This window comes from Stegodyphus dumicola, chromosome 2, assembly GCF_044657685.1.
Source record: "Stegodyphus dumicola isolate Sdum_Otavi_A_Nest chromosome 2, ASM4465768v1".
Taxonomy (NCBI): Eukaryota; Metazoa; Arthropoda; class Arachnida; order Araneae; family Eresidae; genus Stegodyphus; species Stegodyphus dumicola.
In genome coordinates, this window is record NC_140769.1 from 171879578 (window position 1) to 171896046 (window position 16469).

Genomic DNA, 16469 nt, shown 5'->3' on the forward strand with positions numbered 1-16469 from the left:
CTTTCTTTCATAACACATATAGTTAGTTATGTGTATAATGTATTGAATTAATTTCATTTTTAAAGGAGTTATAAAGACATCAAAGTAATTACCTTCAAAGCAGCGATTCCAGTCGTCCCAACCATGACACACTTGTCATTCACAGGTACCAAATCGCTGCATAATATTCCAACATCTCTTGTTAATAAATTACTTTTCAATCCGTCTCTGGATCGCAAAGCTTCACCTTCACGACGAATCCTGTCCATATTTACTACCGAAGATACTGCAGTCCAGTGGTTCCAATTGAGTCGTCGATGCTTCCTTAATGGTCCCTCATCGGTTTCGAAATCTGAACCCTCCTTTAAGTTTTGTGCCTGTAAATACAACGGACAGAAATTAAAAGTGGATACTTCCAATGCAAGAAACTCTTTCATCAAGGATAATTCACTTAGTATACATTAGTGTAAAGAATAAGCTGTAGATAATTTGATAAAAATTTGTTAATGATCGTTGTTAGAAAATAGTTTTCTGTGGACATTTTAACAATAAGTTACACCTTGTGCGGTTCGTTTCTTCTTCAATATGAAAGAAATTATTTTTGAAGAAACCGTCTGCTGAATATCGAGATAATGAGTGCTTCCTTATCTTCCTCTTGGATAATAGTTAAAACGCCATAAGCTTTTACTACCGAATATAGCCCTAAAATTTTTATTATCAGTCACATATCTGAATTTCGCTTTTGCAAATTTCGCAATGGTTTATTATAAAAATTGATCCCTTTAGTAAGCATATTATACACTTCAGCGCTTACAGTTTTATCCTGGTACTACGCATGTGGTAGATTCGCAGAATCGAATGTGGGTTTTCATCATATATAAAACAAGAATAAGTTTAAATTCCACGAAGTCTACTTCTTCCCTAGGTAAAGAATACCCCGTGTTTTTACTTTGGCGTTTGTAAGTTTATTCCCGACTTAAATTAATTAATTAAATTAATAGAACTTAATGGATGAACTAACCAGGAGTTACAGTACTGAAGCAAAGAACGTAGAAAATTCTTATACAAAATCTCATAGGAATGTTTATGATATGCACAGAAGGCTTCTCATTAATTTTACGTGTCACATCTATTTCTAAGCTGATTTTTATGACTAGATAAATTGGTTGTGAAATGACAGAACTAATAAGCAGAACCGTCATGACTAATTTCACTAAGTACAAAGTTATCATTGTTTCATATTACTTATAACATTAAGATAAGTCATAAGAAAGAACATAATGTAAATGGGAAATGAAAACTACGTATTTGCAACGTCGATTACATTGTATAATGCACATTTATTTCACAAATAATTTTTGCTCGTTTTCCTCCAGTGTACGGCTTAAATCAAAGTCTTAAAAGAGGAGAATTACATGGAACTTAAGCCATGAATCTAAATTTTAAATAAGTATATAAACGAATATAAAACATGAAGAATCAGATTAGAAAAACTGATATACAGACAAAGTTCTTGCAAGATTTAGGTATGCAAAACAAAACTTCAAATTCTTACTCATATATACTTCTCAGGATTTCGAAAACAACGATAAACACAATGGAAGGAAAAAACACACACTTTCAAAAACGTTAAAAACGTATCATAAAACTGAAACAACTGCTGGACGCTATGAAAGAAAACTGCAGAGCATACTAATCACGTGTACTAAGAATTTCTCGTCGGCATTTTGAAAAAATAATCTCGTGACTGGCCGGTTAGTCAACCGGTTTTCATCTTCTCCTCCCACAACTAATTGCTGTTTCTTCCACTTATCCTCTTTTCTGTTTCTTTTCGTATTCAAAGTCAGGCAGACGTAACAAAAGATGGGTATTAAAAGTTTCTTAACCCAAGGATATAAACTTATCAGTGCAATTATGGAACAACAACATGTAATTCGCAATTTCATTGCTTCTTTAAAGCATAAATATATATTGAGGTTAAAAAAAGGATAAATATTATATATTCCTTTTCGTCCTTACCCTACCAATCTGCTATATATAAACAGTTGCATAAAATGGCCAGTTCGTTTAACATTTTTGTGACAAAGTAGGTTTCCTTTGCGATTATGCACATTTGCAAGAATTTCATAGTTACACAATATCTTTTATGGGCAATATTGCTGCTATTTACATAGCATCGAAACAAAAAGCCATTTTAATGCATTGACGAACCCGCTTGTAATCTTTCCACTTCATTTGTAGACAATATTTGTTAAAACATTTGTGGATAAGCGATATAACAAAAATCACAACTACGTTTTGGATGATTCATTAAGTCTCTCTTTATCAATTAAGTTTAAAAATCTCCGAAAGGCGCTGATTTCTGATGGTAGACCATACCAGTTTTTCTTCTCTATTTGCTTGGATTGCTAATTTGATAACTTCGATTTTAATGTAAGTACCTTGATTTCTGGAGATTAGTTCTCAAAACAGATAGGCCTACCTTAACTATTTATCTTAAACCAACATCCTACATTTTTAACCTTGAAGATTTATTATAAAGCAAAGAAGGGTATAAAAGACACCATTTTATTTATTTATTTTGTTTCCATTACGTACATTTCATCAAATCTACGTAATTTATAAGCTTTTTTTATGAGCTAAACTGCTATTTATTTCTTCCCAGTTTTTCAGGTGTCGCAAAGCATGTAAAGGTCTGTCGCATAAATAAAATATATGCTTTGAGAAGGATTCTTTAAGGCAGTTTTCTCAAACTTTTGATACCTCTGATACCTTTTGATGTGACTGCTATTCAACGCAATCCGCATGCAAATACTCGCAATTTATACCAACCAACTTCAACAGAAAGAAAAAAAAGGAAGATATGAGATTCCAAGAACAAAATAATATATTAATGAAGTCATAAATAAACATGTGTAAGTATTAACCATAAGCTGATAAATATAAATAAATTCGTAACTACATGTTCATATATATATATAGTACCTGTTAGAGTTTTTCGTTAAGCATGTTGCTACGCGCTTTGCTGTGTAAATAAAGTATATTTTTGTAGAAAGGATGTTCTTTACTCTCTAATGCGAAGCACTAGGTTAGTGCACGATTCTCAACTGATTCAAAATCCATTTTTAAAATGGGGATCACCACACTAACAGAAATCAACTCGCATTTTCATTACACGCGAAACCTATGAGAACGCCCGCAGCGAAAATACTGAAGTCCAAGCAAGAATACTACAAAATTGTTACTTGCAATAAATTTTAACAATGAAAATAATACTATGTGTGGAATCAATGAAATGTTACAAATAGCACAATTATAAATCATATTTTGCGATAAAAATATTTAAAAAATGCTATTTGCAATAAAAAAATTCCAAATAGCTCAATTAAACATAAAAGCAAATGCAGAAATATTATTGAAGAATTTCACAATCGGCAAACTATAGTATGTATCATTATGATGTTAATTTCTAATAATAAAATACCTGCTAAAACTAGAAACAAATTATTCATAAAAATGTTTTTACCAAATTATTGTTTTTAAAAAGTATATATATTAAGAATATAACCATCATAGATTAACACAATCTAATTCATAAAATATAGGTAATTTGCTAAAAAATAAGTTAACTCCAGACTTAGCAATATAATTTCGAAAAATTATGTATATATATATATATATATATATTATTGATTTTTGAAAACGTCTTTAACCTTTTGGAGCGGCAGCTCTTGTTAACTTTTAGGCGAGCTTTCTACAATTTTTATTTTTTACTTATTTTGCAGCATATTGCGCAAGATGTTTTCTTGACCAAAATTGTTTTTACTGCTTTGCTTGATAAATTATATGTGTATATATATATATATATATACACATATTACATATATATATATATATATACACATATTACATACACTTAAATATTCTCACTGCGATTAATAATAAAAAATTGAAATAAGAACGGGCGGTTATTAAAAGAGATTTTAATTAATTAAACAAATTTAGTTATTTTGCTAGAGTTAAATCATAAGCTACGAACCAAACTCAATAGCAAAATAACTTATTTGATCCTTACTCTCTTGGAAAAAAGACGAAATGCTCTCACTTTATTTGGTTATTGTTAATTGATAGTGGATTTGATTTGTTCCCCTTGACAAGTCAATTAATCTACAGTCAACAATGGCTACCTTTTTATTACTTTAAATTTTACTATTTAGAATTTTTCTGGTTCAAGGACAACCATCTGCGAAAAACCAGGGCAACATTTTAACCTAATTGCATATAAAAATCGAGATATAGTAAAAAACCGTATTCTTAAATGAGCTTAAGACTTATAAATCATAAACGACACTTATATAACCCTTTAAACACCAGTTAAAGATGTTGCTAAATTTACAGCTCATATAAAGAGGTAGCTTACCTATTGTATTATTTTAATAGTTCGATGCTATATACTAAATTACTGACGCGGAAAAAAGAACACATTTACATTAGCATGTTTGCCTGCAGGCCAATATAATTTTTTTTTTTTTTGAAAATATTTCGTTTTCCTTAGCTACATAAAACAGCACTTTGTATGTATTGGAGATTCACAGCATAATTTCAATATTTTTTTGTGTTGAAATATAAATATAATGAATTTATCTAATTGCTTTTTCACAATTATCTACATCGAGGTTGTTCCTTACGCATAAATATTTATGTACAGTGAGAAAATGTAATTGCGCTGTGATACAAAAGGTTCCAGCTAATAAGATGATAGATATTAAAATGTTCTTATGAAAGTTTGTGATTATCGAAGTTCATCGATTAGGAATTTTCTTTGATCGCGTACTTGCAGTCTCAATTAATAGGCGCAGAATCTTTTATTTTGTAACATGTTTCATTTTCAAGCAAATGATGACTGCAGGCATTTTTTTTCTTAAATATTTATCTTAAATTTCATATTTTCTTTATTACTGATCTTATGTACGTACTTACAATAACAAAGTATCTCAGAATAAAGAACATAGTTTACAAAATGTTATGAACATTTGTTCAACACTGCGAAAGCGCTTTGTCAATTCAAAATGCAGTTTTTTTTTTGATTCCCGTAGATTAAGAAATTTAATAAGTACTATGTTTATTATGCTTTACTAAATTAAATATGGAACTTTATATGCAAAATCTGCAAAGATACTTTCAATGCTAAGTAGTTTCGAATAGATTTTCATCAGATTTGGCTTGACAGTACAAAATAAATGTTACTCATTCCGGCTAATAATGATTCCATTTTGGGCAAAGAGCATTATTTATTATTAATTTTGTATCTCGTCTTATCAAACGACTATTCAACTGTATTAACAATTTTAAAAAAATCTGAAAGCTTTCAGATTTTATTTTACGTCCATAGGGCGTTTTCCAGTAAACATTCTGGCGCGCTGGAGATAATTTTCTTTATATACAGTGTAGCTATTGCTCGCTTTGAAATCGTCGAGTTTGTTAATCGAAAATTCCTTAAACTTCTAAAAAATATTAAATGCACAATAAAATATTTAAAAACAGCATATATTTAGAATTTCCGATACACAGCCTCGCGCACTGGAGAAAAACTTTTCTTACCTGTACAGTGTTGCCATTGTTCGCTTTGAAATCGTTGAGTTTGTTAATCAAAATTTCGTGAAAGTTGAACAAAATATGAAAAACATTGAAACAAATTCGAAATTCAAAATTCGGGTTTCCAGGTGATCATATTCGGGTGAAAGACTTATTCAAAATTTAATACCTCTAGGTACCGTTGTTTTTTCACAATGCGAAAAATATGCATACATTCATGCAGATTCTTCATTATTTAATTTCCTTAAGGGCGATAATATTTGGTGGGAATAATTTTAAACGTTTATAATGAACCGATGCAAATCGCCGTTTCGATACTAATAGCCCTTCTGTGATAAAGGTTCTTTCGATACTAATAGCCCTTCTGTGATAAAGGTTCTTTAGACTAATAACATACATCAAATTGTAAATGTACCAGACACACAATCATACCACTATAATTTAAGCATAGATATATGCGTGCTTTTTCAGACACAGCACAGCATATATTTGCGTTTAAATTGGGCTTTTCAGACACTGCATTTAGATATCGAAAATGCACTATTTTATCATATTTCAACACAAGAAGTAACAATAATCCTACGTTTTAACTCTCAACATATCAATTAATTATATCCAGATACTGTGCATAAAAATTAATTAAATGGCTTCATTGACGATCATTATGTAAAAGAAATTCTGGATCCAATGTCAAATAACACTTTGGTTTTCTCAAATCGATATAATTTTCGAACGCTTTTAATAAACGTAGGAAATAATTAAGAATAAGAGATTTCAATGTAGAATTTCACACTCAACATCATTTGGCCAGAAAATTTAGGCAAAGATTTAAAGTATAAAATACGGAAACTTACGAGTGCAGCAAAGCCTAGCATTCTAACTCTCTTGGCGCTTCCTTCCAATACTAAACGGCAACAGGTGCTTATTTTTTCATTTTGTTAAGGCTATTGTGATAACGCAAACGAAACTCGCATTAAAAATGCGATAAAATTCGACGGAGATTCGAAAGTGTTGTGATAAAATATTGCATTTAAAGTAGGCGTAATACTTAAGCGATAAAGCAGTTCAAACAGTAAAACTCATATCTTAGAAAATGTACCAGTACTCTCTCCTCCCGTCTCCCTATAAACCAAAACACAGTATTTTTAATAAAAGACAAAACAAAACCTATAATTCTTACTAGAGGTATAATTTACGTTTTCAAAATTACATACATACATTTTTCATACAGAGTGCATACACAGTGCGCAAAGTTTTCAAAATTGAACATAAATTATGATCTACTTTTACGAAATTATAAATGATCTCAATAAATTTTACAAGCTGCAGGGTTATTATTATTATTATTATTATTGGTTACCAGTTATTTTATGTTTTGGATCTTTACTGTCAGTTCTCCCTTCCGTTCCCTCGCCAGAATGCGAATCAGATTGAATATTTAAACTGAGACTGTTAGATTACAAGACAAAGCGTGTTTTTGCTTCTGGAGGCCACATTACTAGGTTTTTGCTAGATCAGTTGAGATTATATAATTCAACTTTGCATTCTAGTTGGCGATATTTAAATTGTTTCGCCGGTAAGAACAGTAAGCCAACTTTGCGTTAAATCATTTGTATAGCCCTTGGTTACTAGACTAGTTTAAATTTGAATTCATTGCTACTTTAGGTTGCATTGCCACAAGTGGTTGGCTGACTTGTGAGCATGAGTCGTGCATTTATGGATTGTATTGAATTGGATTATTTAATTATGGCAAAGCACACGAGGGTTAACTGCCTAAAGGGAGGGATGCCTTCGTGGAGGACTTTCTAAGGGAAACTGGCCCGTATACGCGTTACACGTGGGGAAAACCACGAAAACGCCCATGCAGCCAGCCCGTTTGCGAGATTTGAACCTCGGACCGAACTACCAGTGTTCAGCGTCTTTACCGCACGGCCGCTGGTTGGCCTCGTGCATTTATGTTCACAATTGTAGTCTAATAAAAATATTTATTTAAACCTCTTCGAGACTCTGTAGTTATGTCCAGGCACAGCGATAATTCGCTTAACTTCGATTAGGAGTTTGATACAAGTTTATGCTACCAAAAGAAGTCAAACTTTATGAAGCAATTACATTTTCTTCAAAAAAATCTATAGATTATGTAGTACTATAAACATATATAATAAATAATAAAAGTTACCAAAACCTGTTTCTTAAAACATAATTTCTCGCAACATTTGGATATCGTCTAAACACAATTTCGCAAAATACCCTTTTAAATCTCCTTGTTTTGTTTACTACACTGTCTTTCTAACGATTTGATATGGAAACACCCTTCAAGCAACACTCCTTAGCTCTATAAACTTAACATAAAGCTTGTAAAATATATTTGGCAAAAAATGTTCGGCTTTACTTTTACTTCCTAAATATGCATAATGGGTACATTCTCGCAAAATAAATCATGCGCGAAATAGGAATTTCTGTCATAAAGCTATCAAAAGTCATTCAGGCGGCAAAACTTCAAAGGCGTCTATCTCCAAATATGATTGTACCAATACTGGAATCCCAGACGCATTTTATCTAAGAAAAAAAAAAACCGTCGGTGGAAATACAAGGGAATATTTCCATCCGAGTGGAACTTTCGCGGATAAATTCCTTACCATACTAGATCGAATATCTTTAGAAGAAACAGGATGGAATGGCGATGGTTAAATACGAGTATTTCAGCATTGTTTTCGTACATCCGGTCACGACATGCGGACTCTGGATAACAAGTCGCCCCGTCAGTGTCATTTAATGTCTACAGATCATTGTTTCTTGAATCAAGTAATTTCCACGAAACATCGGGCCTCATGTTTAGACCATGCAAGGATTTTTAACGAAATTCTAGTGGACAAATGTATTCATTCACATTTGCATGCATTAAGCCACTTTGAATTTAGTTCGCATTCAGTTGGACACAGAAGCACGAAATTATAATAAATTGGCAAGGTTTTTTGTATCGTACGAAAAGCAAGGAAGGAATAAATTAAAACAAATTTCATTATCACTAAGCTATTATTCATAAAATTCACTTTCTGTTAAAAAAAAAAAGATATCGAGCATTTAAAAGAGAACAAGGCTGTATCATTAATAACTCTTGTTATGCGTTAGTTATAACCTTCTCAGTTGCCTTTAATGTGGCAGATTGTACAAGGTTATCAATCCCAAATAAATGATGTGTCCTGGGGTTTGCGAAAAAATCTTAGTGATAAAAAGGGGTCACGATTGGAAAACGTTTAAGAAACCCTGATCTAAATTTATGATTCCTCATAACTGCGATACTCCATTTCTTTATTTGCATCATAGTTATATTCTTGCTGTTACAGCATTAGATTTTAACTGTTTTTCTATTTATTTCGTTAGATGATGCAAGCGTTGAACAATTCGCTTCCGTCTCACTGGGGGGGGGGGAAGCGTAAGAAAAATCCCCTTTCACTGAGCACCGAAGACCCCAGTGAATCCAGTGTCGAGCATACCTATCTAATTATAAAGCAACAAAACCCAACATTATCAACAGAAAAATACATACCATGATATGCACGCATTAGATCGAAATTCTATTTTGCTGTCTGTCACATCTCAACTGCAAGCATTATCTCTGATGATAACTAACAGCATGAATTCAAAACATCATGCTTGTTTAAGATAATACACTTTTTTAATGCGATATACGTTTAACTGTTTTTTGTAAAGGGATTCGTTTGGAAAAAGTGAAAGAAAACGCAACAATAACATAAACTTTTTCTCATTTTAGGTAAATTTACTTAATCTTGATTCAGTTCCCTAAAGAGTAGATGATTTTGCTATTTCTTGCGGCACTTATGATTCAAATATGTACTTTCCAAATTTATTAAGAATTTTAAAAACACAGCTAAATTTTTGACACTGTATTACTTATCTACATTAAGGGAAATCTCCTAGCATGTCGATGAGACTCTGTAATTAAAAATAACTACCTGTGTCCAGAATACATTAAAGAAGAGAAAATGTCCATTCAAACGACTGCTTTTTCAAGCTTTTCACTCCCGTTATTTGATTTTCACTGTAGTAACTCTTATGAAATAACACATGGACGTGCTATTACACGAGTACTGATTCTATATTCTGCAGCATGAAGTCGTAGTTTCTTGTTAAATAGATACACTTTAGGGTAGTGAAGGTTTTAAGAGGCCCGTGCTTTTGAAATCTGTGTTTGTATAGCTAATTTATTTATAGGTCTATAAATGAATAATGCAAAGAAATTTAAATGGATGAATTAAGTAAATGATTCTAATAAAATCTGTCTCCCTCTTTCAACATGTTGAATTTAAACACTTATAGTTTGGATTTTGATTTTAATGTAAAATTAGCAGTTTGCCCTACCAAAATATGTAATACATTGAAACACTTAAGCCATATGAAAGTCAAAAACCTTTTAAAACAATATATATTTAAAAAATAAATAAAATCGATCAAGGTGTACTGTTTAATTTTCAGTTATAAGCTTAGTCAAAATTATTTGTTTTTTTATTTAAATACTATATAAATTTGCCAAATTACTTTTATATCAGTCAAAATTATTTATTTATTTTTTAATTTATATTATTTAGTTACAAAATAGTGTCAGAGCTCAAAGCTGAAAAAAAATTCTGCATTTTTTTTTTTTTTTTTCTTAACAATTATTTTTTACTGACACATTTATGCAGCGTCTAATTTTACGTAAAAGGAAATGAATACATATGATTTGTGAACAATGCTTTTCTATTGAAATACAAAGATAATATTATGCTTTCTATGACTATAAATGACGTAAATGGTAAATATTTTGCAATTTTCAGATTTTCTCATTGAAAATAATTCAAATATTTTTAAAGCAAAAATTTATTTTAAAAATATTGGCACTGGAAATTTTTAGTTAATTAAGTAATATTTAGACTGTAATCAAGGTAGTTTATTTGCGTAAAATAAGGCTTACATAACAATTTGTGGGGGGGGGGACCTTAAAAAATGTTCTTCTCCCTGAGGATTTATTTATTTACTTTCTGCAAACTTACATTTGAATATTTTATGATCTAACCTTTCTAATTTTATGGCTAGAATACATAATTTATTTAACATCCATTGCCCTAATGATGATCGCAGATAATTTATAGTCCGTTTAAAAAAGATGTTTCCTCCGCTATAATTCGAGGTACAAGATGACCATATATAATCGTTTAGTTGTTCTTATTTTGGGGAGCGTGTATTCGATTTGCGAAGATAGTTTTTGTTTTTTAGAATACGTTTAGCTTTTCATAGGGTTTCATTGGTTAGTAAATTTATGTGCTTAAATGCGAAAATTCTACAACTAATCCTCTTTTAAAATCAGTTGAGCATTAATTATGAAAGTAAAATTCCTCAATGTTATTTCTTTCGTGATTACCCCACATAGTCCGTCGGTATATAATCAAACATTTTACAGCACGATCATCATGTTTTATCCATAATTTTGGAGAACTGACCGAACCGAACGCTATCCGGGTAACTCATTGTTCAAACAGATACGCGTAATAAAATGCCAACAGTGCAGCCGCAACAGGAAAGGATTTACCGGTAAAACCTGGAGAATTGGTAGCTATGAAATTACATCATTCATAAAAACTTAAATGCAATAAACGGCATTTACTTTATTTCCTTCACGAAGACCCTAGGAGTGTTTAGAATGCCACACATAAACAACATAAATCCATTAGATTTTCATCACAGACGAGAATCAAAGCATTTCCAGAAGTGAATGACACTAAACAAGTATAGAAGAACCACAGATTCAAAGATTAGCCGACTCTATTTTTACAACTTTACTGACTAACTTGCTGTGACAAATGACCAAGAACGATGGCTGCTGGATCATTAAAAAGTCTAAGCAGCGTTTCACCCTTTAAAAATGAATGGGTAAGTAATGCAAAATTTTCCAGCCAGATGGAAAATTGCAGGATAGAAGCACTTTGCTATAAGGTCTGACAGATTAATACGTAGGAATTTTCCTTTTAAAGCTTTCCTGGGGTGTGAAATTCGGAATTTTCTTTTGAAGCGAAGACAAACTGGCGAATGAATGATGGTTTGATTGCACCTGTCCATTGTTAAAGCGATGTAAAATGGAACGCTAATGCTCTGAAGAAAATATGTATGATCACACTTCGATGCTAAGTCTATTTTAAATCGAGGTTTGTCCCTCTGTCCTATAAAGAATCAAAGTAACTTACGATAAATACCAAAAATATTTTTTACTTGTGCATTAAATGTAAATTAAAAAGTAAATCAACAATGTTTCAATCATGTTATTATACATCAAAGGAAATAATAAGGTTCACAATTTTGTTATTTGTCAGATGTATTACTTAGCATGGTGCAGTTGCAATTAACCTAAAGGCTTGTTGAACAGCGACTACCTGAAGAAAAAGCATGCGGAAGGAACAAAACAGCTTTTAACCGAAAGACGAACCGTCATCCATTATGTAACAGCTGCTTTTTTTTTTTTTCTTTTTTTTTTCATGTCTATTATATACAATGTAAATAGTTATGGTAGTTTTATACAAGGAAATGTTACGTTCTATGTACATAATTACCTGCACTAACATTACACGCAAAATATCTTAATCTTTACAAATATATTCTTTCGAATTTTACAAGCAAAAAATATTTTGCATACATAATTTCTTCCTGTAGCATTACAACAAAAGGTCTGTAAACTTTACAGGCATTATCCTAGTTTCATTACTAAGCATTTATAGTAATTGTTATTTAAAAAGTCAATAGCATCTCAGGTTTGATCCGTTTTTTTAGCAGCATTACGGCATTTTTTACAATGTAATGTCATAATCAGTCATTCTCTTTCTTTTTAAACTGAATTCTTTAATTTTTTAATATTTAAATTGTTTTTGTTTTCGAAAGGTCCATATTCTAGATATACTGAAATTAGGCTCAGCTTTCTCCAGCAAGAATTAATTTTTCGTTTACCCAAAGTTTTCACATGATTCCGCAACAGGAAAGAAATAAACAGTAAACTTACAGACAACATAACTCTAGTAATAATGGATTAGTCTGAAGAGGCAATATAGCTTATGTAGTTTTAGAATTTGTATAAAGAATTAACCTAGGCCATGTGTAACTTATTCGGTTTTAAAATTCACACAAAGATTTAGTATAAATGTAGTTTATTCACACAAGCTACACTTCTTCAAAGTGAGTTTAGACTTCGACACACAGAGATGTATTGTTGCTGTTAAAGAAAGGATAATTAGTGGACATTAAGCATTAAATGTACACTTAAAAGCACAGTAGAGCTATCTACATAAAAGGAGTTACACCTTCGTGAAGGACTTGCTCATATTCACGATACTCATGAGAAAAACCAGGAAAGTTCTCACACAGCCAACCCGTTTGCAATGATTTTAATTCGGGTTGAACTACTCGTGTTCAGCGGGCTTATCGGCCTATCCACTCATTGACTATTTCAGGCGCGAGTCGTACCTTGGTTAGATAGACGTTGAGTTGGATCATCAGGTTTTTCACTAAATGCTGAGAAAAAATTACGCAAGAAATCCTCATGTGTCCCTTGTCCCATGTCCCCTTATAAATGATCCAAACGAAACCTTTTATTAAAACATTATTTTGCTGTGCCCTGTTTCATTTACCTTAAACACAGTGGTCACGTGCCGGCGTCTATTAAGCAGATTAGGAGAATAAGAAAGATTAATATGTCAGTTTGTATTGCTTTTAATTCCAGGTTTTCATATTAAAAATGTTTATATACCTTATTTATTCCGTGCTTTTCTACCTTGATATTTTTCAACATTTTTTCTTTCTGCTACTTCGTTCAACAGATAGTAGAACATATCTTCCGTATTTAAGACTAGGAATAAAAATTTGTGCATTTGATCTTGGGAAATTTGTGCGGAAACCATTGGTCTGTTTTTAAAAATTCATTGAATCTCTTAGATTTAGATTAATGCCAAACAAAAACTGAAGTTTGACAATTTTGAATATTGAGTTATGCTTACGACTGCATGATATGAAAGCATATTCAAACCATAAACGCCAAGACATATTTCCTTCTTATTTCGAATTTGAAATTTTTTGTGTGTTTTTTGTTGCAAGTACAGGAAGTATAAAGGGCATCAATCTGAATAAATGATTTTGAAACACTATTCGATCAATCATTTTTATTTCCTGATCAAATTCTCATTTTTATTTCCTGGTTTACTCGAAAAATTGTTCCAGAATACAATTCAATACATTTCTATTGAAAGCAAATGAAGCAAAAGCCTCGTCGGATAAATTAATACTCTTTTCAATAGGAAGTGAAACCAGTGTCAACCTAAATGACAAAACAGGTAAGTTGGATGCTAGGAACCGAAAGGCTGCAATACTGGTTCGGACACACAAAACTTAGTGTGAATGGACACTTTTCTTAAGGTCAACAATACGTTGTTCACGTAAATTTAGAAAGGAAAAAAAATGAATCAAAATAAAATAAAGAAATGAAGTGATTGGCAGACAATAGTGATATCAAAATAAAACAATGAAGATGAATTGGAGCAATGTTATTGTGCACTGGATCATCAATTTGCTTGGAAAAGAACAGCAAGCAGGAAGTTATATTTGTATGATGCATGGTTCTTGAAAAAGAAATAATTCATTTTTTGTGCAAACTTTTTAGAAGGAAACCTTTGTCAGCCTACATAAATGATACTGATCTGTTGGAAATATTTTTTTATTTTTATCAGGAACTAGTTTAAAATAAAACTATATAAAAATTTGCTCTAGAAGCATAAGTTCTATAAAAAGAGTTCTAAGGTTTCCTCATTTAAACAGCAAATTCCTCATTTTATAAATCCTTTGAATTATATTCTAAATTCTATCTATATGAAATTTCATGCAAATACATAACTACCGCATGATAGAAAATTTAACCTATTAATAATATAACCTATCCATAACATTTTTTTATTAATTTTAAGAAAGTAATGTGTTTAAAAGATTTCAAAATAATTTCAATTTTCAATTAAAATTTCATAAAAAATGTGATTTTCATGTTTGGGTGTATAGTTTCTCTGAACTGGTTAATTAGAATTTTAAGAAACTATTATTAATTAATTATGTAAGTATACGTATAAAATGGTGAGTCATTGCACTTTGAGTATCAGAATTTAAAAAATATAATTAAATATCAAAATCATCCGATGACAGTCGATATTTTTATATCGTGCGCTTTTCCTTTGCTTATTGTGTGCTTGCTTTTTTCGTGTGCATTGTGCTTTTCCCTTTCATTATGTCAGTTAAAACTATCATGGTTATGTATGCAGCAGCACTCTGTAAGTATATAACTTTGCATACTTATAAACTTTAACTTACAAATGTATTTTTGTATTTCTTTATTAATATTCATAAAACATTGTACATTTACAAGATTTGGAGATAATTAGATCTTTAAATTAAGGTTTTTCTAAACTATAATTTTTCTGCATACGCACATGATTTCTCTAAAATCGTTGGTCAGAATTTCAAGAAGTTTTCACCAATTGTATATAAACCCTTTGTAACTATAAAATGAGAAATATGCTGCTCTTGCAAACATTTTAGAAACTACCTTTAACTTTATGCTAAAAGCTACTTGACTTTTGAATCTCTAAATTTTTTAAAAAAAATACTATGTTTTAAGAAAGTATTAATTGATTATTTATAAGTTGATAAATCTAATTATACATTGTTTTCTAAGTTGGGGAAAATATCAATTAAAAATAGTGATTTTATTATCGATAATACATATTATAATTTTATACTTTGTATATATTATAATTTTATACTTTGTTTTTATTTAAAATATTTTAATATCATAAAATAAATCCACAAAATAAAAATTATAAAATAAAATAAATCTATAAAATAAAAGATAAAATACAATATATAAATACTTAGAAAAAATTTCACCTTCATAAATAGTTATAACGGTAGTTATGAAAAAGCTGAATTTTAAAACGCATTCTATTTTTTGTCATATTTTGATATTTCAATTTGACAACAATAAATAATGAAAAATAGCAGCATAGAAGGCTAGATTAATTAATTAATCCAATATTTCATTTATTTCAATACGTTCATTTATTTACGTTTCAATAAATATAAAGTAACCCTTAAAAATAAATTTTATTACTTAAATTATACATTTAAACTATTAAGTTTAATGACTGAGGATTATAATATAAATGCTGAAAGTTCTAAATCTGCAATTTATCTCGATGAATCCATCGAAACTTCAAACTTCATTCAACTACATATATATACATACAGTATATGTATGTAGTTGAATAAAGTTATACATACAGCTGTCCAGATACAGTATGTATTGTTATAATATATACAGTATGTATTGTTATAATAATAGAGTTCTTCGAAGCTTACCCGTATGCCAGTAGTACACCGGATGAAAAAATTTTTATTAAAAGACAATTCATTTTTCAAGGAAATAGATTTTAAATAGAAAATATTAAAAATATTTACCGACTGTTAAGAAGCAATAATGAGAATAATTGTTATATCTAAAGTCGAGAAGATGAGCAAAATAACTATTACTTTTCACTCATGGCATTAGTCGAGATGATTAATGGCTAAGAAAATTTTCTGTAGATCGAAATAGGGAAACAAAAAAGCTATAAGATGCGATTTTATCAATTTCCTTAAAAGTTGAGCATTTAATAACAGCCTTTTGGAAAATTTAAAGGTGAAATGGAATCCAATTTCAGCAAGTTTCTAAGACATACTACAAAATGATGGTCGTCAAAGGAATGAAAATTAGGATGACTAAAATAGCTTCAAAATAAAGTAAAGATATTTCTGACTGTAAAATAACTCTACTTAAT

At 30.4% G+C, this 16469-nt stretch overlaps 1 protein-coding gene across 3 annotated transcripts in view; it reads right to left on the reverse strand.

The window, feature by feature from the left end:
• Positions 1–16469, reverse strand: part of LOC118181803 (uncharacterized) — a 193358-nt gene that overhangs the window by 110151 nt on the left and 66738 nt on the right. For 2 of the 3 annotated variants that reach the window (XM_035351008.2, XM_035351006.2), the window contains exon 2: positions 93–356. In XM_035351008.2, coding sequence (XP_035206899.2) covers positions 93–248 — 156 coding nt within the window. In that variant the 5' untranslated portion in view covers positions 249–356. Of the gene's footprint in view, positions 1–92; positions 357–6428; positions 6509–16469 lie in introns of those variants that run through there. The other variant, XM_035351007.2, reaches the window with a different exon arrangement.